The sequence below is a fragment of the Xiphias gladius genome, chromosome 24 (assembly GCF_016859285.1).
Source record: "Xiphias gladius isolate SHS-SW01 ecotype Sanya breed wild chromosome 24, ASM1685928v1, whole genome shotgun sequence".
Taxonomy (NCBI): Eukaryota; Metazoa; Chordata; class Actinopteri; order Istiophoriformes; family Xiphiidae; genus Xiphias; species Xiphias gladius.
Window position 1 is genome coordinate 24,751,287 of NC_053423.1, and position 27,560 is coordinate 24,778,846.

At 43.8% G+C, this 27,560-nt stretch overlaps 1 protein-coding gene across 1 annotated transcript; it reads right to left on the reverse strand.

Annotated features, from left to right (window-relative positions):
* On the reverse strand, nt 1-27,560 carry LOC120786474 (E3 ubiquitin-protein ligase RING2-A-like). The gene is made up of 8 exons (XM_040121947.1): nt 27,363-27,560; nt 8,809-8,859; nt 7,105-7,149; nt 6,155-6,315; nt 4,991-5,215; nt 2,902-3,222; nt 1,447-1,732; nt 1-661 (listed from the first exon to the last, which is right to left on the reverse strand). Exons 1-8 carry the CDS (start codon nt 27,558-27,560, stop codon nt 494-496), a joined length of 1,455 nt encoding a protein of 484 aa, XP_039977881.1. The 3' UTR covers nt 1-493.

Sequence of the window (27,560 nt, forward strand, 5' to 3'; positions counted from 1 at the left end):
CTGCAGGCCCTTGTCTTTTTAAATGGCTGCACCTGTTAACTATCAGGTAATAAGACTCAAATGATGGAAAACAGACGCAGACAGGATGCAGATGCTTCATACCAGCAGAAAACAAAGGAAAAATCATCTCATCCCCGGGTCTGTCGGCCACAGCCACGGTTTATAGTCCCGAATCCCAAGTCCTGATGACTTCCACCCGTGACCCGTCAGAACAGCCTCCACATAAGCAGACGAAACCAAAGACTGACCAGCTCTTATTTAGTGGTTTGGTTTTCTTCTTGGTAAATCGTTCGAAAATCAGGTCTCAGGTCAGATTCGGTTTTTACAGATGAAAACAAATAAGTCCAACTTTTTCCAGTAAATTAAGAAAAGAAAAAAAAACAAAAACATATGCTGCTGATAGTATGTGAAAATCGTGGCGGCTGAACTTCCACCTTCAAAAAGAGGAGGTGTGGTTAGATGGAAGGAGGGAAAAGCGGCACGCTCCTCTTGCTCACCCCTCCCTCTGTGGAGGAGGAGACTTCTGTTGGGGCTGTGGCGGCGGCGGCGGTGGCTGCGGCTGCTGTTGGTCCTTGGTGGGGGCGTAGTACAGCTCCAACGGCTTCCTGACCTTCCAGTACTTCTCATTGACCAGCTCCAGAGTCAAGGAGCCGTTCAGCGTCTGAGGGGAAGAGTGAGAGGGAACGTTTTAGTGGAGAAAGGAAAACGCGTGGGAAGCTGTCAAACTACGCCGCTGATACCAGTTTAAAGAGGAACCGGAACAAACAACACACTGATGATTTGGCTCTTTTTCAAAGGTCTTCAGACTGTACAGATGTGGGACTCAGCTAGTCTGCATCTGCATTTCTCTCTCTAAACTTTGTTCGCTTTCAGACTTCTAGAGCTCAGAAGTTTTTCCGATGACGGGAGAAGGGTTCATCCTCTGAGGATTCATCAAGGTGTTTTCTTATTCCACTTAGTTAATAACTTAATAGGGATGTGCATGAAATACAGGCTGCTTTTTTTTCGCAGTTTACACCGAAGCACGTAGACCAGAGTTGAAATGATTAGCTGATTAATACATTCACTGACTGCGAAAACGCAGAACATGCCCCAGTTTCAGCTGATTTGCTTGCGAGGACTTTAGATGCCACTCGAGTTCAGAATCCGCCTCATTGTTCCAAGAATAAACTGCGACCGTCTCTCGTGTTTGCCGTGATCAACTGAGGGAACAGTTCCATATTTTGGGGAACATGCTTACTCCTGCCGAGGGGGTGAGATGAGGAGCTCGCTGCCAGTCTCGTATCTGTCCGCTAAATCTTAAGTGTGGTCACTACTCCGCTGACCTTTTAAAAGGGCTTCAGCTTGGCTGACCGTTCTGAAGGAGCCCTTCACATGTTAGTTAGCCGCCCACACAGCTGCTCTTTTCCTCTGAAATCAGTGAAACGTCTTTGTTTTATTACTCACAGAGAACTGGCCTCCTCGGGTCATGATGTAGATTGTGTACTGTTTCTCACTGATGTTGCTCAGACTCGACCCCTCTCCTCCTCCTGCTCCTCCTCCTGCTGCTGCTGCTCTTCCAGTTTCTCCTCCTGCCTCTGCTCCTCTTTCCTCTCCTGCTCCTCCTGCTCCCCCCTCCTCTCTGCCTCTATCCTCTGCCTCCCCATTGGTCCGTCTGTCCTCCAGAGCGATACGCAGAGCGAGGTATTTGGACAGATGGTCCACCGTGGCGTTGGCTGTCGTCTTGACGAATCTGCAAGGAAAGAAAACTGGATCAGAAATGAGGGCAGATGAAGGATCATTTCCTCAATCGTCTGTGCTCCTGCTCTTAGGGACCAAGCTACAAATAGTTCCTTGGACAGATTTACTGTTGACCTGTTCTAAACTAGCTTTAAATTCAAATGAACAACTGTCAATCCACTTACTGCCCTGGAGCTGCATGGCAACAACATAATCAATTAGGTCGTCCGAGAAAAATGTAGATTGCGCTGAAAGACATTTATTTTTCTCTTTGACACAATCAGATAATACGCAAAATTAATACCTTTAAAAATTCTAATTTAAGACGCTAAAGATATTTGTAAAATGTAATTCAAGACATTTCAGTTCAAGGACTCTACATTTAATGAGCCCTACATTCATTACTTTTTACAAAATGTACTCAAGATTAAAAAGGACTTTGAGAAAAAGTCGCTGTGTTTCTTTCTGTCCGGCCTCCTACTTTGACCATCAGCCAACTTCTCAACTCTAATGAGTTAAACTGGGCTCATCTATGTAGATTTGCTCCTAATTTTTTTCCCACTTGAAAACTAGGCCTAACAATTGACATATTATAAATAGTTTGTGGGTTTTTTTAAGCTGTAACCATTAGTTTATCAATCGATTATTTGATCAGCAGGAAAATGAATTGGGAACGATTTTGATAATCAAATAAACATGTCTAAACCAAAAACACTACCAAACATTTGCTGGTTTCAGCTTCTCAAATGTGCAGATTTAATGTTTTCTCTCTGAGTTTTGGACTCTTGGTCAGTCCCCTGGGAAATTGTAATGGGCTATTCTGAACTATTTTATGTACAAAACAATTCATTGATTAATCAAGAAGTTAATGTGCAGAGTGATCGATAACGAATCGTGTCTGTGATAAATGGTGCTGTGGTTCAGTCTCAGGTCAGGTCAAAGCATCAGTTCCCCCCCAAATATATTAATAAAGCAGAACCTAGTGTTTAAACTTCCCCAGGTCCTTTCTGACCCTACAGGTACTTTAAGTTTTAAGTCCTGAGTTTCTGACGTATTTTGCCACCCCCCGATAACACAGGGGTGAAGGGTTTTTGTGAATTTAGGGGAACTGAACCTTTAAAAGAGAATCTAGATCCTAATTTTTTGGGCGGGGGGGCGGTCAAACCTGTTGCCCAGCCTCACCTGGTCTGGTTGTATTCCTGGGCGTTGACCAGCTGTGGGTGCGGCCTGAACACCAGCTCGATCTCTGAGGCCGGTCCCTCTTTGTGACGTCTCAGCGGAGGCGTCGGGCTCCCGCTGTCTGCCTCCGGCCCCGAGCCGTCCTCTGAGACTCGGGGTCTCTTGCGGCTCGGCCCGGCCTCTGAAGGGGTCTGACCGCAGGGGTGGGGGGTGTGTGAGGGGGCGGAGTCATGGGACAGGTGTGATCGGGCGTCACCGTTATCCTCTCCGCCGCTGAAGGTGGTGTTGTCGCTTTCCTGAGTCGGCTTCTTCACCCGGTGGTTCCTGCAGGGTGGAGGCAAACACACGTGACCTACAGTCCTACTGTAAAGGATCATTGTGGTTCCTCTGCTCGGGTTTCTTGACCTGTCAGACTTTCTACTGGTGTCCCCCTGTTCCCAGATCTCAATTATTGACCTGGTGAGTACAATGTTGTCATTAATGATATGAAAAATGGAGAGAACTACAAAAAATAAGATCCACGTTAGAATGAACCAGAATAATCTTTGACGGGCAACAACAGGGTTTTTACACCCGTTTGTAATAATCACACACAAACCAAAGCAGGTCAAATCAGTTCCCTTATAAAGAAAACCTAAGATAATAGCTTTACTCTTGTCTTTTACATTTTTAGATAAATGCTACTTTTCAACCAAAAATATATAAGATGGAGCAGAAATAAAATTCAGTTTTCACAAAACTAAGTATTGTACTGTACAAATTAAAGTGGTTCTGTAGCAGAGATGGTTTTGTTCACTGCTGTTTCCAAGACCAAGAATGAACCTTGAAGCTCGGCTTTTAAGTCAACTGCAGGAAGAAAAATGGAAGACCGAGTGTCTATTATTCGATGGTGGCCGCGGACAGACCACGTGATATGATCGGAAGCTCCGGAACCACTACGAGAAAGGACCTTGAGGTGAGACTGTTTTGTCAAAAGTTTGTGATTTACGGGAAGCCTTCTAAACACTCTGCTTTCTGTGGCAAGCAGAAACAGGAATCTCTGCCTGACCCACATTATTTTTAAAATGGTTGAAACGTTTGGTGCACAGTGGCGGTCCAGGCCTGGTTTAGGGCAGCGACGTCTCCAGGTCTGAGTCTGGCCACGGACCGTTGTCACATGTCGCCTGTTTACTATGTGCATAAATATCCCCCCAGAAATCTCAATTTCGTCAATATAAGGAGTTATTTTTGGGCTCCCATAGAGGCCTTTTGTTCGCTTTGAGCCTAAATGTGTAGAGGATCAGCACTTAAATTTTACTTTACACTTGCTGTACAAAGAATTACCACAAACACCTCCGTGTTTTTTTTTTTTTAAACACTTTTGGGTGAACAAGGGACCGGGACTAGTGATATGGTAAAAAGTTTCAATCCAGCTACATGTGAATTTACGTTCTGATGCTGATATGATAGAGACTGTCGGAAGGTACATTTTTGGGAAATTCAATTGAGCAGATGAGACGACCAAATGAGAATGGAAATAGAATCAGCCTTGGACACAATTAAATGCCTGAGTTGGATGCAAAAACTCTGTAAATCCAACACTGCCCACAACAGTCTCTGACCCGAGATGCTTCAGTGTAAACAGTACAGGAAAAATCTGCGGAAAGTGATTCGTACTGTACAGATACGGATGTTTCCTTGAAATGTCTCAACAAACCCTGAAATATCCTGCTGCTCAGACGATCAAAAAGTGGAATGGTTGTTTGATTTTGATGTTTAAGTTTGCTGACTTTGGATCATTTAATTAGGATTTACTCTGTCAAGGATTCATGAATTCTGTTGCAGACAATGATGGTCTGAAGATTTGGCTGTGGAAGATGCTCTCTGTTGTTTGGGAACGTATATGCAGCACTATGGTCCTGGCTTGTACGAATCTATGATGTCTTGCAAGCCCCCGAGGGCTGGGCGTTGTTAGAAAATTTCTTTCATTCATTCTTTCATCACCCCAAGGTATACGGTACCGAACCACACCACACGGGCCGGCGGAGCAAGAGTGAGGTTAGAAAACTAATCTGCAGTCGACCCCCAGTCGTCACCCCGTTTCGTCCCCCACCTCTCGGACCTGTAGCGGGCTTGCTGGCGGAGCCCTTCCTCGATGCTGGAGCTCAGCGCCTCCTTGTTGTGCAGCCTGTTGAGTCGATCCAGGACTCGGCGCTGGTGGGCCTCGTACTCGTCGCGGCTCGGGTAGATCTTCGAGATCAGCGCGTCAAAGTTTGAGTCTCGGCGCAGCGAACGTCTGGAAACCAGCTTCTTCCTGCAGGTCGGACACTCTTTGTTCCTGAGGAGGGAAGAAGTTTGAGATATGTATTCTGAACTCATGTCGTTTTCAACCTTTTCATTTCCCCACAGTATTTCAGTCAATGTGTTCTTTTTAATGCGCTGCACAACAATGTCGTTCTCTTGTGTCATTTAAATGAAATTAGATCAATAGATGCCCAGAAATCTGTCGAGTAAAAATACTAGAGGGGCAGACAGACAGTGTGGTGGTATTTACGCTGTATTTCACCACATGGAGGCTGCTGACCGGCTGGGCTGATATTTGAAACCAGACCTGCAGCAATTCAAGTCAATTCATCGATGAGTCGGTCAACAGAAAATCAACTATTCTGATAATCTAACAACTTTGTCATTTACGAGCAAAAACACCAGATATTCTCTGGTTTCAGCATCTCTCATCTCATCACTTCTAACAATGTGTGACAGTAAATCAAAAGTCTTAGGACTCAAAACAAGCAAACTAAAGATGCCATTTTTCACAATTATTAAACATTTTATACACAATGATGGAGAGAGTAAATCGATACGATGATATGACTCGTGGCATCTTACACATTGGGTACATTAAATTTTCAGCGTTTATCAGTGTTTGGAGTGTGTGTGGATTAACAGATCAGTCCATTGACAGGAAATTATTTGACAACAATGTCGATAGTTAATCAAACCCAAACACAAGTCAGGTTAAATTCATTACCAGATTACAGCTGTGTGTGCCGCTGCTGTTTGTAGCCCTGATGTAAATATGTTAAGACACAGACAAGACAAACTTTTCACAGTGAGATTTTGTAGCACAACGATACTGGTCGGACGAAACGAGCGATTTGAAGACATCACCTTGGGCTCTGGTAATTTGCTCGTTTTCCATGTTGACATTACAACTGATTAATCCAAACAAACAAACCAAAGAGCTGATGATCCATTGCTGCTCTGTTGTTCTCACCCTGATCGCAGCGCGGTGACGATGCAGTCGGAGCAGAAGCGGTGCAGACACTCTTTGGTCGTCATGGTGTTCTTCAGCATGTCCAGACAGATGGGACACATCAGCTCGCTGTGCAGAGAGCGGGGAGAGACCGCCACCTCCGTCCCGTCCATGATCGCCTCCTGGACACACACACAAACAAAATCATCATACTTGTGAGGATGGCAACTGTCTACATTCACATGCATGTGTGAAATGCGTATATCTGGACTAAATCACGTTTAACGAGGAACCTAAAAGTCCTATTTAGCCGATTTGCACACTGGGCCTGTCTGGCAGACACAGACAGAGGGATACGGTCAAATGCTGGAGTGTGTTCCCGACATTCTGATTATTTCTCCTCTTTTTTAGTTTAAAGTCTCCGGAATGCCACTGCATCTTACGAAGTCGATTTTGGGACTATTCCTATCTCGCACTGCACTGTAATTTTTAATCTTCTGTTTTATCAGTCTTATTACTTATTTTGATCTTCTATATTTCTTTGACTGTTCTGATCATCTTTTTTTTAAAATGTCTTTTCATATTGTCTTGTGTTTCTTTTATACCTTGTCTTAACTATGTCTTTTTAAAGCACTGTGTATCGCCCTGCCTTTGTACAGATTTTCTTTTGGCATTGTCTCGTCTCATTTCTTCCCTTTTTTCACATTTTTCCCCATCCTATCACTTTTACTTACAATCGAATGTTATAGTGATAATGTTGGTGCTGCACTGACCAGGCGCCAACATGTGAAAAAAAAGTGCATGTATGAGGGATTTCCTTGACCTGTCACACATAACGACTGGCTGTTACATTATGTCTCTGTCATCTTTTTTTTAAATGTCCGTCAATTCGTAAATTGTGAGGACAAAATGAGCAATAAACGGCAGCATAACAACACTTCCCCCCGTCCGTCTCACACACACAGGTTTACCTGAGGGCTCCTGTGAAGAGAGAGAAGACTCAGCTCAGTCTTACTCTGGATGTTGGGATGTTACTGCCCCGCCACCGCTCCCACCCCCACAACTCTCACTGGGGGGAAAAACATATAATCTACACATCTACACCATACAGCCAGCCTTTGGTCTCTAACACCAACTCAAACATGGAGCTGAGTCAACATTTAGAAATAAGGTCACTGAAGCTCAACACTTTAAGGTCTGGATTTACGTTTATTCTTAGACTCCCCTCATGACCTCAGCATTATAAACATTTTCTGGTTTGTTTTTTGTCAAATACATTTACCTCCACTCGCTGTCCTTCTCAGGTAATCGTGTTGGTCCAAACTCATAGCAGTGAAACGGCGAATCAGTCCGTTAGTTTGAGCCAAGATTAACATTTATGCACGTTACTCACATGTGTAAGAGAACAGCGAAGAGCACAGCAGCTAAGACCCGAGTGTCGGCGTGAGTTGTGAGCAATAATGTTTTCTGGAGGTCTGAAGAGGTAAAGGTATCCAGAGTCTCACAAGAATAAAAAGTCAGTGTCTTTTACCATATCAGTGAACACTGTTCTGAGCAAAGGTTTTAGCACTTTAGATGTTTAGATTCTTATCCATCAGGGAGGCGTCCGATCGGTCGGAAATTCATTTTGCATCAGGAAGAGTCCAACCATTCAGCCAGATTCATGAACTGTCTTCAGAGACCAGAAGAACAAGGAGTCCTGCAGCAGATGGCCTGGCCCCCACAGGGCCCTGATCTCAGTCAGAAGACACTGAGACAGACTGAATCCACACCTCTGCATTACAGCCGTCTGTTCGGAGACACGCGTATAGAAGTATTTTTCATGTGTTGTGTATGTCAGTCTGATGCTGCGTGGGATATATCCAGGCTGTGAAAAACAAATCTCCCCCTGGGACCAGGAACAGATTAGGACACAACAGACATGTGATCGTTTTGCAGCTTTTTTTTTTTTCCAATCTTTTTTTTGGTTCTGAGTCCAGTTTGTATCGGTCATACTCGTTTTGTGTCTCCCGTCCGGTCGTTTTTCATCTGTCTGTGCTGTTCTTGTTTTGTTTCTCTGTGCAGTCATTTGCTCGGTTGAACGGTCACTTCATCCGGGGGCTGTAGACCAGGGGGCCGTCCGGCAATTAATCCATGCGTAGGGATCGTCAAATATTACTACAAAATGGGGTCATTAGGTGTTCACGGGTAATTTTTGCCCCGGGATGACAACCCCTGCTTTAAGCGACAGCCAACTAAACACAATGTATTTTCTCTTTTCAACGACTGAAGTGTTTTGCCACACAGTTACGGGACAATGCACTGAAGTCAATTTATAACACTCATCTGTAACTACACTAAAGTGAAGTTTACAGGAAAACTACACACGCATCGCAGCAACCAAATAAGTTCGTTGGGTGATGTTACACTGGTAGTTTGGTGGGAGATTCGCTCTTTACTGTGATAAAACACACTAAAGCTCCCTGTTGAGTCCCGTTTACACACTGGAGCGCGAACGTCTCGTCTTCCTACCGGGACTAACCAGTGATTCCTCACCACGATTTAAACCGAGAAAGAAGTTTGTAAAGTTTTAGCCTTCTGGGGATTTAGCAAATAAAGAGCGAAACCGTCACATTCCTCGGTGACCACTTCAAAGCAGAGAGCAGGAAAAGACGGAATTTAAAGCATAAACTCACCTGACGTTTAACTGCCGGACAGCTGACCAGAGGAGACTCGACCCCCTCCCGCTACACAATCAGACACACAACCGCCTAAAAAACTCCTCAATAAATCACTACAACAACGACACACTGGCGCTTGTTTTCTGCCTGAGTCCTTCCACCGTCGGCAGAGTGGTTTTCAGCTCAGGCTGAGCCTCGCTCGAAGAATAAAGAGACGAAGATTTAAAAACAAAAACAAAAACAAACCAAAAAAAAGATCAAGCGCGCAACATTTTACTGGACCCGACAGCTAGCTAACGTTAGCTGTGGCCATCTTTACTCTTCTTCTCCCCGGAACAAATCTCCTCATGTCCGGCTGCTGCTCGGTGGCCGCAGCGCCCCCCCCGCGACCAGTCGGAGTATTGCAACAGAATGCACATGCTGAAGACATTTTCTAGACAGACACAGATAATAGATTTTTATTTTTATTTTTTATCTTATCTTTTGTATTTAACTTTTATTTAATCAACTAAATCCAATCTTTCAAGGCAAACCGGACCAGAACGGCAGCATTGCGGGTTTCAGGCAGGACAATTCGACATCAGACGCACAAATAAAACAATAGTAGAAACCTGGTGACAATGCATGAAGGCTCAATTAAGCTAAGAACAAAAAAGTTACTAAACACCTGTCAATATTAAGAAAGCTAAAATTACCCGTCGAGGCATGAAATCCACAAGACCTCTAAAGCTGTCTTGTGGTATCTGGCACCAAGATGTTAGCAGCAGATCCTGTTAGTCCTGTAAGCTGCGGGTTGGGGCCTCCAGGGACCGGAACTCCTTCAGTCTCTCCTGCCACCCAAATGGATGATGTCGAGTCTTCCATTATGAAAATGCAGTGTTACAGCAGCCAAGTCGCATAACCTGCAAAACAAATGAGATAAGGAAACTCAGGGAGCTTTGTAAGAACCAAAATAGACTAAAAAAAAAAATCAACTAGAATGCAATAGTCTTAGAGGCCGAACTAAAAACTGTAACAATACTGCAACCCTAATATGCAATTTTTGTAATACACTAATACACATATTCATATGATTTTCAGTGTTTTCAGCACCTTGTAAGATTGCTCCTTTTAAAATGAACTTTTACAGATAACTTTTACCATTATTATCCACTGAAGTAGTACGACAGTCTGGCCTGGAGCTGTCAAGATCCTTTTGTTCTGGGGAAACATCTTCAAACCTTGCCTTAGCCAGCGAAAATGAAAGTTAAACAGTTGAACGATTCCTTTTAGTCTTGTTATTCAGCTAGCCGCATTATGAATGTTGACAGGACAAGCAACAAACAATTGACAATAAAAATAAGCATGACATGTAAACTGACTGGTTGATCCACACATGCTGAACTGCTTCCAATGACAGTTGAACCTGTTTTCATTTATTAGATCGTGTAACATGACAGTAACATGACCGGTGTTCTCCCCTGGGATGTAAGCTTACTGAAAAAGTGAAGGATGGAAGTGTCTTCTTAGCGCCAAAAGCTTAAAAAAACCAAACAAAAGCTCATTCAGTCATTCGTGCTTTAGAGGAACCATAACCACTGTCGTCTCTGACGTGAAAATCATGCACAATCTCCACCTCTCGTTTATTACAAGGAAACATCAGACATCAGGTGAAGAGCTATAATTTCACAGCTATAATAGTTTTTTAAAGGAATAGCTCAACAGTTTCGGAAAGAGGTGTATTCACTTTCCTGCCATGTGTCGAGAGATGAAAAATTTGACACCACTCTCACGTCTGTCCACTAATCATTTGAAGCTACAGCCAGCGGCTGGTTAGCTTAGCTTAGCATAAAGCATGGAAGCAGAGGGAAGCAGCTAGCCTGGCTCTGTCTGAAGGTAACAAAATCCAAAATCCAGCACCTGTAAAGATCAGTGGCTAATATGTTATGTCAAGTTTGTTCAATCTACACAAAAAAACAAAGTTTAAAAAGGACTAGTTGTGGTTTTACAGAGGGTTATGCGGCCGATTATTTCTTAGCCGGCTGTAGTCACTAGTGGGAGTCTCCACTGGCTATGAGCTAAGCTAACTGGCTCCTGGCTGAGGCCTTTGTGTGCTTTTTACTTGACTTTTTACTTGAAACTTGACTTTTATCTGTAATGGAGTATTTTTACATTGTGGTATTTCTACTTGTACTCAAGTGATACTCTGAGTACTTCTCCCACCACTGCAAATACCAGTAATTGATTGGTGAGTAGGCAATCGCCTCTTGCAATAGTGTCAGCAAAAAAGAGAATAGAAGATAATAGATTTAATATTTACACTGCACTTTTATCCCTCTGATTCATCCCTGTTGTTGTCTTTAAAATGTTGATTTTATGCCTCATTGAATCAGCTTTTTGTTCTAAAGGCGTGTTTCCCACCCTCCATTATTCTCCTAAATAGGGGAGCTTTTTAAAAGACCTGACCTCCCATTTCATGACAGATGGTGATGAGTTAGTCAGTTATTACCTAGGAATGATTATTTGGAATGTAGTAATTGGTCGCCCTTTCCCTCTAAAGTACAACCTGTGGCTGCTGGCGCCACGCCTCACATTGTACCACCGTAACAGTCTTTGCTTAACCAGCTCAGAGGAATGCGTTGGATTCAGGCGGAGCAGGCTCAGAGCGCCGCTGCAGCTCACATGCATTTATCTTAAACTGTAATTTATCCATGGTGACGAATATGAAAAGACATGATGGAGCTGGGCGTCTGGAAAACGGCTGAATTGTTTCAGAGGTAGTCAGCCAAAGAGCATATGTAGTGTACACTCGGTTGGCAGTTTATTAGGTACACCGAGCTAAAACTAGTGTTATACTCAGTGGTGGAAGAGGTACTCGCATCATTTCATTAGGTAAAAGTAGCAACACTACATTGTTAAAATACTCTATTACAAGTAAAAGTCCTGCATCCAAAGTGTCACTTGAGTAAAAGTGCCAAAGTATTAATACATAAATGTACTTAAAGTATCAAGTAAAAGTAAGTAAAAGTTTTCTTTGTGTGTCTTTGGTCAGATTGTCCATGAGGCAGAATGGCATCACCTTTCATCAATGTCATCATATTTTCATAAATTATTTGATGATTATTAGCGATGCACTAACACGTGAGCAGGATTTGAATGTTGTAGTTGGTTGAGGTGGAGTTAATTGGAAGTATTTTATACATATACTCATGGATAGTTTCATGTAGAGCAATACATCATATAGTGTTTATGATAGAGCTGAAGTGATTAGTTGATCAACAGAAAGTTAACCGACAACTAGTTATGCCTTCTCTGAGGATCTGCTGCTTGGCTCATGCATCATATCATCGTGAGCTGAACATCTTTGGGTTTTGGACTGTTGGCCAGACAAAACGAGCCTTTGAAGACGTCATCCTGGACTCTGAGAAACTGTAATGAGCATTTTTCGCTATTTATAGAGGTTTAATTGACTAAATAATTAATCAATTAATTAAGAAAATGTCAGATTAATTAGTTGCAGTCCTAGTTTATGAAAATCTTCTCATATTTTACATTCAAAATCTCAATCTGTAAAGTAATCATAGCTTTCAAATAAATGTTAGTACAATATTCCTCACTAAAATGTAGTGGAGTAGAAGTATAACATTGAATAAATGTTTTATAACACACAGTAAGTAGTCGTAAGTAGATAAACCTGTGGGTAAGAAGCACTAGGTAAGAGATGGAAAGATACAGAATGATGCAAATTGAAGTTGTCATTCATTTATTGATTAAGAAATTAGCATATTCTTTCATAAATTAGATTAAGTGCAGCTGTTCTCACAACTTTACAATCACAAACGTTCACAATTTGAAATAATATTAATTGTAATAAACTAGAATGATGCTATTTACAAAATTTTATACAATCAAAGAGTTTCATTTAACATTAAGGATTAATTTAAATGATAACAGAACTGTTACCATCTTTTGCACACACACACACACACACACACACACACACACACACACACACACACACACACACACACACACACACACACACACACACACACACACACAGGATACCTGTAATTAATCTAGAGATAATTTTCTGTTGGCCATGTGATGCACAATCTAATTCACACACGCACACAATAAATAGGATTATAAATAATTTACACCTGTTTAAAATGTTGAATATCAGGCACATTTGCCACTGTTACTGATTAGTGAAAGCAATAATTTAAATTTTTCTTTCTCTGATCCACCTTCTCTGACTTTTCGAAGAAAAATACAGAATTTTGATAATTTAGACATACACACGATAAATTGGAGAAGTAAAATAAAATAAAATAATAAATATATCTTTATTTTCTTCAGTTAACTTTTAAGTCCTTCTGTCATGACAGTTAGCTTTAATATGTTGCTCTTTACAGAAGCACGGCAGCTGTGACAGCCACTGTGACAGAAATGAGGCTGATTTTGTTGTTGACTGCAGCTGCTGTTGTTGCTGTGTTGCTTCCGGCTCCGGCGCCGTCTCCAGCTCCAGCTCCAGGGGAAGTTCTTGCCACTGCCACTTCTGCTGCTGTAGCTGCTGCTGAAGCGGATGTTGCTGCCACCTGTGCGGTTGATGCCATAACTGCTGCTAAGCCTGCCGTGTTTTGTGCTGCTGTTGATGATGTTGCCTGTACTGCTGTTTCAACTGCTGTCGTTGCTGCTATTGCTGTTGCTTGTGCCATCTCTGCCACTGCTTGTGCCTCTGCTATTGATGCACGCTTTGCTGCCGTTGACCCTGTGGCGTCCCATAATATTTCCTGTAATTTTTCTACTGCTTGTGCTGATTCTGTGGCCACTGCCTTGAAAGCTTGTGCAGCTGCTAACATTGTTTCTGGTGTTGCGTTTGCAGATGCTGCCATAGTTGCTGCTGTTGCTGCATTTAAGGCTGCATTTGCTGATTTTAATGATGATTCGGCTATCTGTGCTGCTTGTAGTGCTTTTGAAGCTGGTGATGTTGTTGATGCTGCTTGTATTGCTGCTTGTGCTGCTGCATATGCTGCTACAGCTGCTTGTTTTGCTGCATCTGCTGCCATTTCCTCCGTTACTGTCCCTGCTGCAACTAATGTGGCAGCTGTTGCTGCTAGTTTTGAATATTTTGCTGAATTTTTTGCTGCTGCGGATGCTGCTGGTCCAGCAGCTGGATATGCTGCTGAGGCAGCTGCCGCTGCTGCCGCCGCTGCTGCTGCTGCTGCGGCTGCTGCCGACCCTACTACTGCTGCTTCCTTTGCTTTAGCTGCACCTGGTGCTGCTGTTGTTGCTACTGTTGCTCCGGACGTGTTTTCCACTGTCGATCCTTCATTACTGTTTGTTGCTGGTTTTACAGTAGCTGGTCTTGGTGTTAAATCTTTGGGTGCCCCTTGACTTGCCATAGACAGTATAATATATGCTGCGTTTGCTGCTGCTGTTGCAGTTCTTGCTGCTGATTTTACTGATAATGTCATTATTTCTGTGCTGTCTGATGTTGCAGCCTCTGCCGCTGTTTTTGCTGCAATTGCTGTTGCTTCCGCCAAAGCTACCACTGTTTTTGCTGCTTCTATTGCTGAACGTGTTGCTTCTGGCAATGCTGCTGCTTCTTCCGCTGTGGCTGCTAATAATGCTGCTGATGCTCCTTCTGCTGCTTTTGCCACTGTTTTTGCAGCTTCTGCAGTTGCGGCAATTGCTTCAGATGTTGCTGTTTCCGAAGCTGCCTTTGTTGCTGCCTCTGCTGATTTCCTTGCTGCCGCCGAAGCTCTTGATGATGCCTCTGCTATTTTTGCTGCTGTTGATGCTGGTGCTGTTAATGTTGCTTGCATTGCTGCTAGTGCTGCTGCTTCTGCTGCTTCTGCAGCTTTTCCGGCTGCCTTTGCTGCAAATGTTGCTTTTGCTCCTCCTGCTGCTACTAATGTGGCAACTCTAGCTGCTAATTGTGCAGCATTTACTGCAGACTCTACGTCTTTGGATGTTGCTGCTCCAGCGGCCATAGAAGTGGCTGCTGCTGTGGCTGCAGAAATAACTGCTGCTGCTGCAGAAGCTGCTGCTGCTGCTGCAGAAGCTGAGGCCGCTCTCAATGTGACTGCTGCTGTTGGTGCCAGTGTTCGGGGTGATGATGTGGTTAATGCTGCTGTTGTTGTTGGTGTTGTTGTTGTCTGTAAAGTTGTTTCTGTTGAATGTATATCTGGCACTACTGCTCTTGCTGCTGCTGCTGCTGCTTCAGAGGCAGCACCTGCTGCTTTTGCTGCTCTTATTGCCTCTTTTGCTTTTTCTATGGATGCTGCTGCCATTTCAGCTGCTGTCTCTCCTGAGGTTGCTGCAACTGCTTCTAGAGCTGTTTCTGCCACTGTTGTAGCTCTCTTTGCAGATTCTGCTGCCATTGCTGCTACTATATCAGCTGCAACTTTTGTTAATTTTATCGCGGCTGCTGTTCCTGCTGGTGTTAGTCCTAAAACTAATGCTTTAGGTAATGCTTTTAGTGCGTTTGCTGCTTTTTCTGCTTCTTTGGCTGCTGTTTTTGCAGCTCTTATTGAAGCTGCTGCAGTTTCTGGTGTTGTTTCTGATGCTTCAGCATTTGCTGCCAATCTTGCTGCTGTTGCTGCTGCTTTTGCTGCTGCCGCTGCTTTTATTGATGCTGCAAGCGTCTGCTTTGCTAATGCTGCTGTTGCTTCTGGTGCTGCTTTTGCTGCTTCTATTGCTGCTGTTGCAGCTCCTGTAGCTGCATTTGCTGCATTTGTTGCTTCTTCTGCTGCCACTGTTGGTGATGCTTTGTAATCTGTTACTAATGCTGCAGCAGTAGCTGCTGCTAGTGCAGCTTTTGAAGCATTCTCTGCAGCTGCTGATGTTTGTCCTGCAGTGGCTGCTGTCAACGTTGCTGCTGTTGCTGCTGCTGCTGTTGCTGCAGCTGTTGCTGCTGTGGCTGCTGCTGTGGCTGCTGCTATTGCTGTTGCTTTTGCTATTGGAAGTGATGGATTTGAGGTTATTTTTCCTGTTGCAGACGGTGATTTCATTGTGGTTATTGTTCCAGTTGTGGTTGTTGCTGTAGGTGTAGGTTGTTGAGGTGTTGCTGCAGCAATGGCAGCATCTGATACTACTTTTCCTGCAGCTGCAGCTGCCTTTGCTGCGGTTGTCGCTTCCTGAGCTGTTGCAGTTGCTTCTTTTGTGTTTTTTACTGCCATTTCCTCAGTTGTTGCTTTTGCAGCAGCTGCTGCAGCTTCAGCTGCTGCTTTTGCTTTAGTTGCTGTTTCTGCAGCAATTTCTGCTACTGCTTCTGCTGCTGAAATTAATAACTGCATTATTGCTGGGTCTGTGTTTCCTCCAGTCATTGTTTCTTTGGCTGCTGTTAATGCCTGTATTGCTTCCAGAGCTTTTGCTGCAGTTTCTGCTGCCTCTGTTGTGGCTTCTGCAGCTGCCTGTAGAGTTTCTGCTGTTACAGCAGAAGCAGCCTTTGTTGCTGCCTCTGCTGCTTTATCTGCTGCAACTGATGCACTTGATGATGCCTCTGATATTTTTTCTGCAATTTCTGCTATTGATTCTGCAGCTTCTTCAACTGCTTGTCTTGCTGCATTTGATGCTTCTTTGGCTGCGTTGGCTGCTTTTGTTGCTAGTTCAGCAGCCTTTGTGGGTGATAGTGGTCCGTTTACCACTGCGGCAGAAGCAAATGCTGCTTCTTGGGCAGCTGTGGCAGCCGCTTCTGCAGCTTTTGCTGCTTTTTCAGCGATGGGTCCTGTAGTGGCTGCTGCTGCTGTTGCTGCTGTTGCTGCTGCTGTTGATGCTGTGGCTGCTGCTGCTGCAGTTGCTGCTGCAGTTGCTGCTGCTGTAGCTTCTGGTGATGGCCCAACTGTCGTTACTGTTATCATTGTTGAAGAGATTGTGGTTTGGGGTTTTTCTGGTGGTGCTCCCACTGGTCCTGATGCTGTTCCTCCTGCTGTGTTTGTTGTTGTGGTAGGTGTGGATGAAGCTGTGGTGGTAGTTGGTTCAGCTGTGTTTTTTGTTGTTCCTGCTGTGGTCTTTAATGTAGGTGGAGGTTGTTGAGGTGTTGCTGCAGCAATGACTGCAGCAGCAGCTGATGCTGCTTTTCCTGCAGCTGCAGCCATATTTGCTGCCTTTGTCGCTTCCTTAGCTTTTTCGACTGCTTCTGTTGCATTTGCAGCTGCCGTTTCCTCAGTGTTTGCTGTTAAAGCAGCTGCCGCGGCTTCAGCTGCTGCTTTTGCTTTAGTTGCTGTTACTTTAGCCGTTTTCACTGCTGTTTCTGCTGCTACAATCGATAATGGCATTATTGTTGTTTCCATGTTTCCTCCAGTCATTGTTTCTTTGGCTGCTGTTAATGCCACCTGTATTGCTTCCAGAGCTTTTGCTGCAGTTTCTGCTGCCTCTGTTGTGGCTTCTGCAGCTGCCTGTAGAGTTTCTGATGTTACAGCAGAAGCAGCCTTTGTTGCTGCCTCTGCTGCTTTATCTGCTGCAACTGATGCACTTGATGATGCCTCTGATATTTTTTCTGCAATTTCTGCTATTATTTCTGGAGCTTCTTCAACTGCTTGTCTTGCTGCACTTAATGCATCTTTGGCTGCGTTGGCTGCTTTTGCTGCTAGTTCCGCAGCCTTTGTGGGTGATAGTGGTCCGTTTATTACTGCGGCAGAAGCTAATGCTGCTTCATGGGCAGCTGTGGCAGCAGCTTCTGCAGCTGCTGCTGCTTTTTCAGCGATGGGTCCTGTAGTGGCTGCTGCTGCTGCTGCTGCTGTTGCTGCTGCTGTTGCTGCTGTGGCTGCTGCTGCTGCTGCAGCTGCTGCTGCAGTTGTTGCTGCAGTTGCTGCTGGTAGTGGTACCGATGCAGATGATGATTTTATTGTAGTTACTGTTGCTGCTGTAGCTGTAGGTTGTTGAGGTGTTTCTGCAGCAATGACTGCAGCAGCAGCAGCCGATGCTGCTTTTCCTGCAGCTGCAGCCACCTTTGCTGCCATTGTTGCTTCCTGAGCTGTTTCAGCTGCTTCTGTTGCACTTTGAGCTGCCATTTCTTCAGTTGCTGCTGTTGCAGCAGCTGCTGAGGCTTCAGCTGCTGCTTTTGCTTTAGTTGCTGTTGCTTTAGCCCTTTCTGCTGCTGTTTCTGTTGCTAAAATTGATAACTGCACTATTGCTTTTTCTGTGTTTCCTCCAGTCATTGTTTCTTTGGCTGCTGTTAATGCCACCTGTATTGCTTCCAGAGCTTTTGCTGCAGTTTCTGCTGCCTCTGTTGTGGCTTCTGCAGCTGCCTGTAGAGTTTCTGCTGTTACAGCAGAAGCAGCCTTTGTTGCTGCCTCTGCTGCTTTATATGCAGCAACTGATGCATTTGATGATGCCTCTGCCATTTCTGCTGCTATTTCAGCTGTCGATGCTGGTGCTGTTGCAGCTGCTTGTGTTGCTGCACTTGATGCTTCGTTGGCTGCATTGGCTGCTTTTGCTGCTAGTTCCGCAGCCTTTGTTGCAGATAGTGATCCATTTATCACTGCGGCAGAAGCTAATGCTGCTTCTTGGGCAGCTGTGGCAGCAGCTTCTGCAGCTTTTGCTGCTTTTTTAGCGGTGGGTCCTGTAGTGGCTGCTGCTGCTGTTGCTGCTGCTGCTGCTGCTGTTGCTGCTGTGGCTGCTGCTGTTGCTGCTGCTGTTGCTGCTGCTGTCCTGCTTGCTGCAGTTGCTGCTGGTGATGGCCCTGTTGTCGTTACTGTTATCATTGTTGAAGAGATTGTGGTTTGGGGTTGTTCTGGTGATGCTCCCACTGCTGCTGATGTTGTTCCTCCTGCTGTGTTTGTTGTTGTGGTAGTTTTTGAGGCAACTGTTGTTACTGTTGGTTCAGCTGTGGTTTTTGTTGTGCCTGCTGTGGTCTTTACTGTAGTTGGAGGTTGTTGAGGTGCTGCTGCAGCAATGACTGCAGCAGCAGCTGATGCTGCTTTTCCTGCAGCTGCAGCCATATTTGCTGCCTTTGTCGCTTCCTTAGCTTTTTCGACTGCTTCTGTTGCATTTGCAGCTGCCGTTTCCTCAGTGTTTGCAGTTAAAGCAGCTGCCGCGGCTTCAGCTGCTGCTTTTGCTTTAGTTGCTGTTGCTTTAGCCGTTTTCACTGCTGTTTCTGCTGCTACAATCGATAATGGCATTATTGTTGTTTCCATGTTTCCTCCAGTCATTGTTTCTTTGGCTGCTGTTAATGCCACCTGTATTGCTTCCAGAGCTTTTGCTGCAGTTTCTGCTGCCTCTGTTGTGGCTTCTGCAGCTGCCTGTAGAGTTTCTGATGTTACAGCAGAAGCAGCCTTTGTTGCTGCCTCTGCTGCTTTATCTGCTGCAACTGATGCACTTGATGATGCCTCTGATATTTTTTCTGCAATTTCTGCTATTATTTCTGGAGCTTCTTCAACTGCTTGTCTTGCTGCACTTAATGCATCTTTGGCTGCGTTGGCTGCTTTTGCTGCTAGTTCCGCAGCCTTTGTGGGTGATAGTGGTCCGTTTATTACTGCGGCAGAAGCTAATGCTGCTTCATGGGCAGCTGTGGCAGCAGCTTCTGCAGCTGCTGCTGCTTTTTCAGCGATGGGTCCTGTAGTGGCTGCTGCTGCTGCTGCTGCTGTTGCTGCTGCTGTTGCTGCTGTGGCTGCTGCTGCTGCAGCTGCTGCTGCAGTTGTTGCTGCAGTTGCTGCTGGTAGTGGTACCGATGCAGATGATGATTTTATTGTAGTTACTGTTGCTGCTGTAGCTGTAGGTTGTTGAGGTGTTTCTGCAGCAATGACTGCAGCAGCAGCAGCCGATGCTGCTTTTCCTGCAGCTGCAGCCACCTTTGCTGCCATTGTTGCTTCCTGAGCTGTTTCAGCTGCTTCTGTTGCACTTTGAGCTGCCATTTCTTCAGTTGCTGCTGTTGCAGCAGCTGCTGAGGCTTCAGCTGCTGCTTTTGCTTTAGTTGCTGTTGCTTTAGCCCTTTCTGCTGCTGTTTCTGTTGCTAAAATTGATAACTGCACTATTGCTTTTTCTGTGTTTCCTCCAGTCATTGTTTCTTTGGCTGCTGTTAATGCCACCTGTATTGCTTCCAGAGCTTTTGCTGCAGTTTCTGCTGCCTCTGTTGTGGCTTCTGCAGCTGCCTGTAGAGTTTCTGCTGTTACAGCAGAAGCAGCCTTTGTTGCTGCCTCTGCTGCTTTATATGCAGCAACTGATGCATTTGATGATGCCTCTGCCATTTCTGCTGCTATTTCAGCTGTCGATGCTGGTGCTGTTGCAGCTGCTTGTGTTGCTGCACTTGATGCTTCGTTGGCTGCATTGGCTGCTTTTGTTGCTAGTTCCGCAGCCTTTGTTGCAGATAGTGATCCATTTATCACTGCGGCAGAAGCTAATGCTGCTTCTTGGGCAGCTGTGGCAGCAGCTTCTGCAGCTTTTGCTGCTTTTTTAGCGGTGGGTCCTGTAGTGGCTGCTGCTGCTGTTGCTGCTGCTGCTGCTGCTGTTGCTGCTGTGGCTGCTGCTGTTGCTGCTGCTGTTGCTGCTGCTGTCCTGCTTGCTGCAGTTGCTGCTGGTGATGGCCCTGTTGTCGTTACTGTTATCATTGTTGAAGAGATTGTGGTTTGGGGTTGTTCTGGTGATGCTCCCACTGCTGCTGATGTTGTTCCTCCTGCTGTGTTTGTTGTTGTGGTAGTTGTTGACGCAACCGTCGTTGTTGGTTCAGCTATTGTTGCTGTGGTTGACGTTGGTAAAGCACCGCTTCTGGGACACCTGAGTCTCAGGCTTCCCTCTGCAGGCTGGCTGGAGGATGCTGTTCCCATTTAAGAATGTGGACAAAATTCAGTCATATATTTCAGATTTAGGGGTGATATACAATTTAAATATGTATTATATTTTATATATAAAAATATATATTCCTTACCAATCAGTATAAGGACAAAGATAAAAGTCTTGGTGATCATTGTGATAGATTTATCTTCTACTCTTCTTTCTTTTCCAAAACTACATCTGATCATCTCCTGTTAGAAAATGAAAAACAGTAGTAATTAGTGTGAAAATGTAGAAATGTTAATGTCTCCACGAATTATTAAAATGAGCGCATACCACCAGGGCATTGTTTGAAGTTAGCAAGCATTTTCACTTGTCACATAATACTGTTTGTATCAATACAATGAAAATGCAGGAGGGCACCGAGAAAAAAACTTCTGTTTGTTGTATTCTTTTTTGATTCCTGTATAAAGTACTCATACGCAGTTCGTTTGAACTGCATGAATATCCTGTTGTTGTTCCTTCCCTTTTTCTCAAGTACTAAATTGGCCCATAGTCTCTGCAGGTGGACCTGCATGCAAAGAATTATTCAACTTCGTAAAAGTTGTAGTCCACATTTCCAGCTGTGACCTGAATGTTTAAAATACCATTTGAGCAGTTAAGAGATGATTTCAGCATGTCGTGTGAACATGATGCAAGCTTGTTTCTCGTTGAACCGAGCAGATGTGGTTAATGTTACTACTGGAAAGTACTAAAGGAACCTCTGCTGGTGGGTGCGTCTAATAGTTCAAATTGTAAATGGAGCTTCACACAATGCAAAAGAGAAGATGCAGCCGACTACAGTTAGAGCGACCTCTCCTGATATGACTGTTGCTATAAATTCATATGACATTAGTGTTTTAACAGCCGCTAGAAACCCAAAACAGTGGTCTTAAATATCTCTAAAACATCAAAGACAAACTGCAGATCTCAAAGCCATGAACCCACTTTGTTGCCTCACTTCACACTTCACTCTGGAGATCCCACTGTTCTACCGACAGGCAACTTTCAGTATCTCAGATTCTGACATTTTTGAATTCCTTCTGATCTGATCATTATTCAACCAAACACTTAGGCATCTTAGATGTGTGTAAAATGCAAAAAATCTGTAAAACCTAAGAAATTACAACAAATACTCCCAACAAATAGCCCAAATCAATGCCACCCAGTGGTTATCAAACAGACAAAACAAATCCAAAGGTATTAAATTTACAAGGACCATAGAACCATAAAATGCTTGATAATCTTAAACATTAAACAGTTATTTTGGAATGACGTATCATTAGAAAATAGATGATACTTTTGTTTGAATGTAAAAAAAAAAGAAACCACATGAATGTCGAAACAAGTTTATATACAAAACTCAAGTAAAAAAATTTGTTAACCAAAATGAACAGATGAAAAGGAAAATTAAAAAATCCTGATTCGTGTGTTCCACAGCTTCTGTGCCTTTTTTTGCATTAAAATTTGCAAATAGTACAAGTTGTATGAAAAAAACATTCTCTAATACTCTAATTTTCATTTAATTTTCATGGGTAATGGAGCCACTGAAGCCCTTCAAAAATTCATAAATTAGTTCACAAATGATTGAAGCATATGCACTTATTAGATATTATAAAAATGAAATAAACACTTCAAATCAAATCACATGAAACGGCTTCATTTCGAAAACATTTGATCAGATAAGATTGTTAAGATTCTGATTAGAAATCTTCAGTGAATTACTCACTTGGACGCTGAAGTATTTCAGTGAAGTGATGTGGTCCGTTTCCTTCGTAGTCACTGGCGGTGTCTCTCTTCTTGCCTTTGCTCTCTGTCTCTTGGTCTCCTTTACCTCCTATATATACGAAGATGCCAGGTCAAAAGGAACAAGCGCATGGAGTAATTAATAATAATGACCATGGTAATAGACTTGAATACTTTCCCCTCCCAGATAAGGTGTAGGCCACAGCGTTTCTTTGTCCGTCAGTAATTGGATGCTGAATGCGTGGATGCTTACTCTGTGTGGTTAATTGAGATGTGAAACTTGTTGAGCGACATGTTTTGCCGTTTTGATTTTTAAGTTGCTTGTACTTTCAATATCGGGAACAAGTGTCAAGGTTTAGAAAAGGACATCTAAACAACCTCTGTCCTCCTAGGTTAGGCTTTACGTCACTACAGGCCATTATAATAGTTGTATTATGATACAAGTTCTTCATCGGAAAGGAATAGATTTTATCACTATTTCTGTGTGTGTGTGTGTGTGTGTGTGTGTGTGTGTCCATATCATTGTAGGTTCTGAGGCTTTAACTTTAACTAAAACTTTCAAAATGGCTCTAAAAATACCTAAATTCAAAACCCCTTGAGTCTTGGGGCTTGATCATTCCTATAAATTTAAATATTTTAGATAACTTGTGAATCATTTTATTAATTTATACACATTTCCTCAAAGAGTTTCTTGTTTTCTTTCTGTAGCCAGACCCGGATCTTTTAGCTTCTCGGATTTTTCGACATAAAGAGAGAAAGAAAGGATCTCGGAAGACTGGAAGAAATCAAATTTAACTTGTTTCAACCCCTTCCCTCGAAACCGTTTTTATTTACAAGTCATTTGCAGCTGATTTCTTTTTGTAAAGTCAATGAAATGACTACAAATAGAAACAAAACAACCACAAAGAGATGCAAAACGAACACAAATGACACGGCCACGTGGTTTGTAGTGGTTTCGTGTCTCTTTCACTCTGGGGCTCTTGTCCCCGTGTGAGAGGGTTGGTAGATCATTTACATGTCTGTGCCCACTGTCTCATAATCTGTCCACGGCTGTAGGATCTTTGGAGTTACAAATGTCAACTATTTGTCTTAACGCACACGTCTTTAAAAGCGCCCCCCCCCCGCCCAGAAGTTATAAAAACTATTAAAAAAAAAAGAAAAAGAAAAAAAGTGAGAGTACAGAAAGCTGCAGGGAAGGTCTTAAACAGGATTTTGTTGGACAGGATGAAAGACATCGTGGATCAGAAGATGAGAGACTGACAGGAAAGACCAATCCTGCACCAGATTGTCAAACAAATCACAAACACCTTTGGAGTGGAACTCATCTGCTTTACATGCAAATTTTGTGCGCTATGAAAACATTTTGGCAGCTATTCTGACACGACATAGCTCATTCCACAGATGGTTTTCAACTCAGAACTGGGACCAAAGCGCAGCGTTGTAGGTCATTAATGGGGGCAAGAAGGTTTTAGGAGCCAGACGGGGTCGCCCGATTCTCAACACCGGCTAAGTCACAAAGACGGCAGCTGAAGAGACATGGAATCTGGTGGATCCTTGTGGATCCGGGCTTCGCCGAAAATGCCAACAGATGCGGGACCAGACCACGGCAATGCAGAACGACCAGTGCACCCAGAAGAAGAACACGGTGGCGCTGATCCTCCGACGAAATGCGGGGGGGGGGTGTATTCCTAACCTCTGAGATCAAGGTATGTTATTTTGATTAAAGATGCACTCTTTGATTCTGTGTTGAGACCAATAGCGCTGCCAAATGTACAAAATCCTCCCGGCTCACTGTAAAGGTTTTACAGTTTCTGAAACATTGCCTTGACTAAATCAGAGGAAATTCATTTTACAGTAAAAAAAAATGAAAGAAAAACGAGTCAAGTAAAATCACTACACTAAAATGAATAGAAAAGTAAAAACATATTCCAGACGTACTGATGTTAACTTGAACTTATTTCACGCAAATACAGACATGTTTCACATCTTTCAGTGAATATGATATCGAGAGAGCAGGAAAAAAACTGGTTTCATGGCCATGTCACCGCTTTTTGTCGCCGCTGCTGACAAAGAGTAAAGAAAGGGACATTTATTAGTTCACTGGAAGGATTTCTCTGTCATTCGAGTCATTCTTTGGGAGGATGCTGTTGACATCTGTGCAGCGGACGCAGTTGGTGTGTTTGTTCTGCTCCATCGGTGAAATATCTGCGCCATGTATAGAGTTTAGTTCAGGGCGTGTCAGTACACTGCGTCTAACAATGCGGCCACTCCTTTGGCAGGCAACGTTGTCTAACCAGATCCACGGTCTCTCCAGCGTCCAAATCCAGTGCTGGGAGCTGATATATAATTAATTAATAAATATAATTACACACATATAATAACATATCAGCCTCTGAGTTCATGCAGTGAGGCATGGCGAGTGTGAGCCTCAGCCAACAAACACTTTAATAAGAACAGTAGCTCAGAGCTGAAGCGGCGCTGCATCAAAACTGACCCAGTTTTCACTGTAAACATGTGTTTCTTTGATCCAACTCGAGAAACACAGAGGCGACTTTTCCCAGTCATTTTATTTTATTTTATTTTCAAGTTTAGTGAACTTCCTGGTATTTTGAGTTGGAAAACAACAAGATACAGAACCTGTGAGACTAAAAACTGAGTAAAGCCCACGTGAAAGGCCAAAGAAAATGAGATCCACCGGTTTTATTAAAATCAAGATATGACTTTCAAAAGACTCGGTTAAACTGGGAAAAACCTAAAAACGGAGTTGCATCAGCTTTAATAGTCCATTTAATTTTCAGCAGTTACACACAATTAAAAAAACTAAATATAGAAGCTCAATTCTTGAAATGATAAACAAACACACCAAAATCGAAATGCTATGCAACCCTTTGTTGTATTGTTTGTACACTGACGCTTGGTATTTTCATATTTAGTTGATAGATAGATGACAGACAATATTGTATTTACATAAATAACCCAACACTTATATTAAAAAATAACACACTCTTTATTTTCCCCGAGGGGCAAATTTGGTTCGCAGCCCGACGACATCAGTTGTTAAAAGGCAGCAATGAAAAACATCCACACAACAAACGGGACAACGGACACAATCATCGGTTTCCTTCCGGAGGAAAGAGGAAGAATCTCCCCACAGAGCAGCCGACCCCGACTCCGGGACATTTCTAGAGTCCACTTAATAAAAAGTTTACCGGGTCCAAAGCCCCTGTGCCAAGGAAGATGTAGTCCTTTTAGTCCTCACAGCTTGGACACTAAAGCGACGACCAGTTGCACTTTCTGGTTATTTCTAACGCGACTGAAGGCCACTAAAACAACGTTCAGCACTGCTAATTTTACAGCGCGTCATAAATCCAATCTGGAATCCGGGGCTATTTTGTTTCAGCCGCAGCAGAACAAGAAAACAATTGAAAACAATTGTTAGTCGGCTACTTTGCCCGGCCGGTAAATTGTGTGGCTCAGTGGGTTGCTATGGCGACCCAAACAACAGGTGTGCATCTGCGCAGGTTCGATTGCGTCTCATTAACCCTCCCAAACAACTGAACTGCCACAGCAGACTAGTTTTGTTGGAAACAAAACGTTTACGTTTCCTACAAAACCTACTTGCCGTTGCAGTGCGGTTACATAGACACATCACTTGTGTGGGGACGGGGGCTGGGATCCTGAATTGGGGAGGAAGCAGAAGAATTACTGTTGTCATTGTTGGACATCCCAAGTTTTGACGATTGATCCCTATGAAGTCAGAAAGATTAATGGCCTGGTTTGAGAAATGTGGAGAAGTAAAGGTTCGTTGCTGGAATTTGATCAGTTATGAGGATATTTAAGTCCAAGTGAACCTTTTTTTTTTTTTCAGACAAATCTAATAATCCATTAAAAATCTTGGGTTTAATCAAATGTTTCTTCAGTATTAAGTTGCCCAGGTTTTCCCTGAAATAAAAAGGTGTAAAACGAATGATCAATCAGTTACGAACTCGTAAAATAAATATGCTGTGTCAAAGCCATTTCTACACCGGCAGGAGCACACGCTTGGTCTGAAAATACTGGATTCACTCTGAGAATGAGTTACATGTAAAAAGAGGTTATGTTAGGAACTCGAGAATATTCTTTGGCTCCAAACAAACTCATCTGACCGGATGCCGCATGAAACCGGTTTATTGTTTTAACAGAACAGGTTTTATAAGTGATACTTTGGTATGTTTCTGTCCTGCTCTCGTGTGGTATTGTGCTGTGTCCAGGTACCGAATTACAATTTTCATCATGAATAAACCTGAATTTGAAGACACTTATCAAAAAAAAGAAAAAAGAAAGAATAGAAAAGCTGTGCGTAGTAGTCAGCGGGTGGGGTGTTGGGATCCGCACACACTGCGTCAGCCTCCTCTGGCACTCCTGAAAGTGTCTGCACGTGATGGGCTGGTGTTTATGTGCACAATTAGAAGAAGACGGATTAGAAAAGAATGCTCCATTCAAAACAGCAGCAGGCGTACGGTAGCTGCTCCTTGATTGTGTTGTGTGCAGGGAGTGGGTCGCCCAGGAGGTCGTTTCAGTCTGTCCCAGAAAGAATGCAGGCCGTCAGGCGTCACTATCGGCATGTGCTTCCACCCAACCCCACCAATAGTTTGCGTCCACTCCCTGGACTTTCTTGGGTTGAGACCCAAATGAAATTTCTCAGTAATTCGTGGGTAGCTGTAACCATCACCTGCGTGGAATGCCTTTACGTTCGCCTGCCCTCAGCACTGCCCACTCGCTTGAGCAATCCAAACAGAGCGTGAAATTTCGAAGGACAAAAAAATGCGTCAGCATCGAGGCTGGAGTACCAACCAGACGGACTGGGCTCCTGAAGACAAGACTCTTACGTCTGTGACCGTCAGAAAACTCGGACGTCCACCTTGAGCCGTCTGTCCCTGTCCCGTCGTCACTGTGCTGGGTCCGCTCTGTGGCCGCTAAACAGCAACAGCCCAGTCCTCCTGACTGAACCTCTACCTCTGGAAGTGCTGGTGACTTTCCGGGTCTTTAGTACAGGTCGGAGCTGGGCTGCGTGGCTTTATTCAAAAACATCTTTTGTTTAGGTTAACTTTCGTGGTTAGCTTCTTGTTGTTTTGGTTCTTCTCGTGTGATTTTCTTTCCTCCAAATGTGACCCGATCCTTCCTCGAGAAGTCCTTCCTCGTGAAAGCCGTGGTCCGAGCCCCTCTCTCCGGGTCTTCGTGGTGGAGAGGTGGTGGCTCAGGTCCACCTGGAAGTTGTTGACGTCCTCCCTGAAGATCACGTTCAT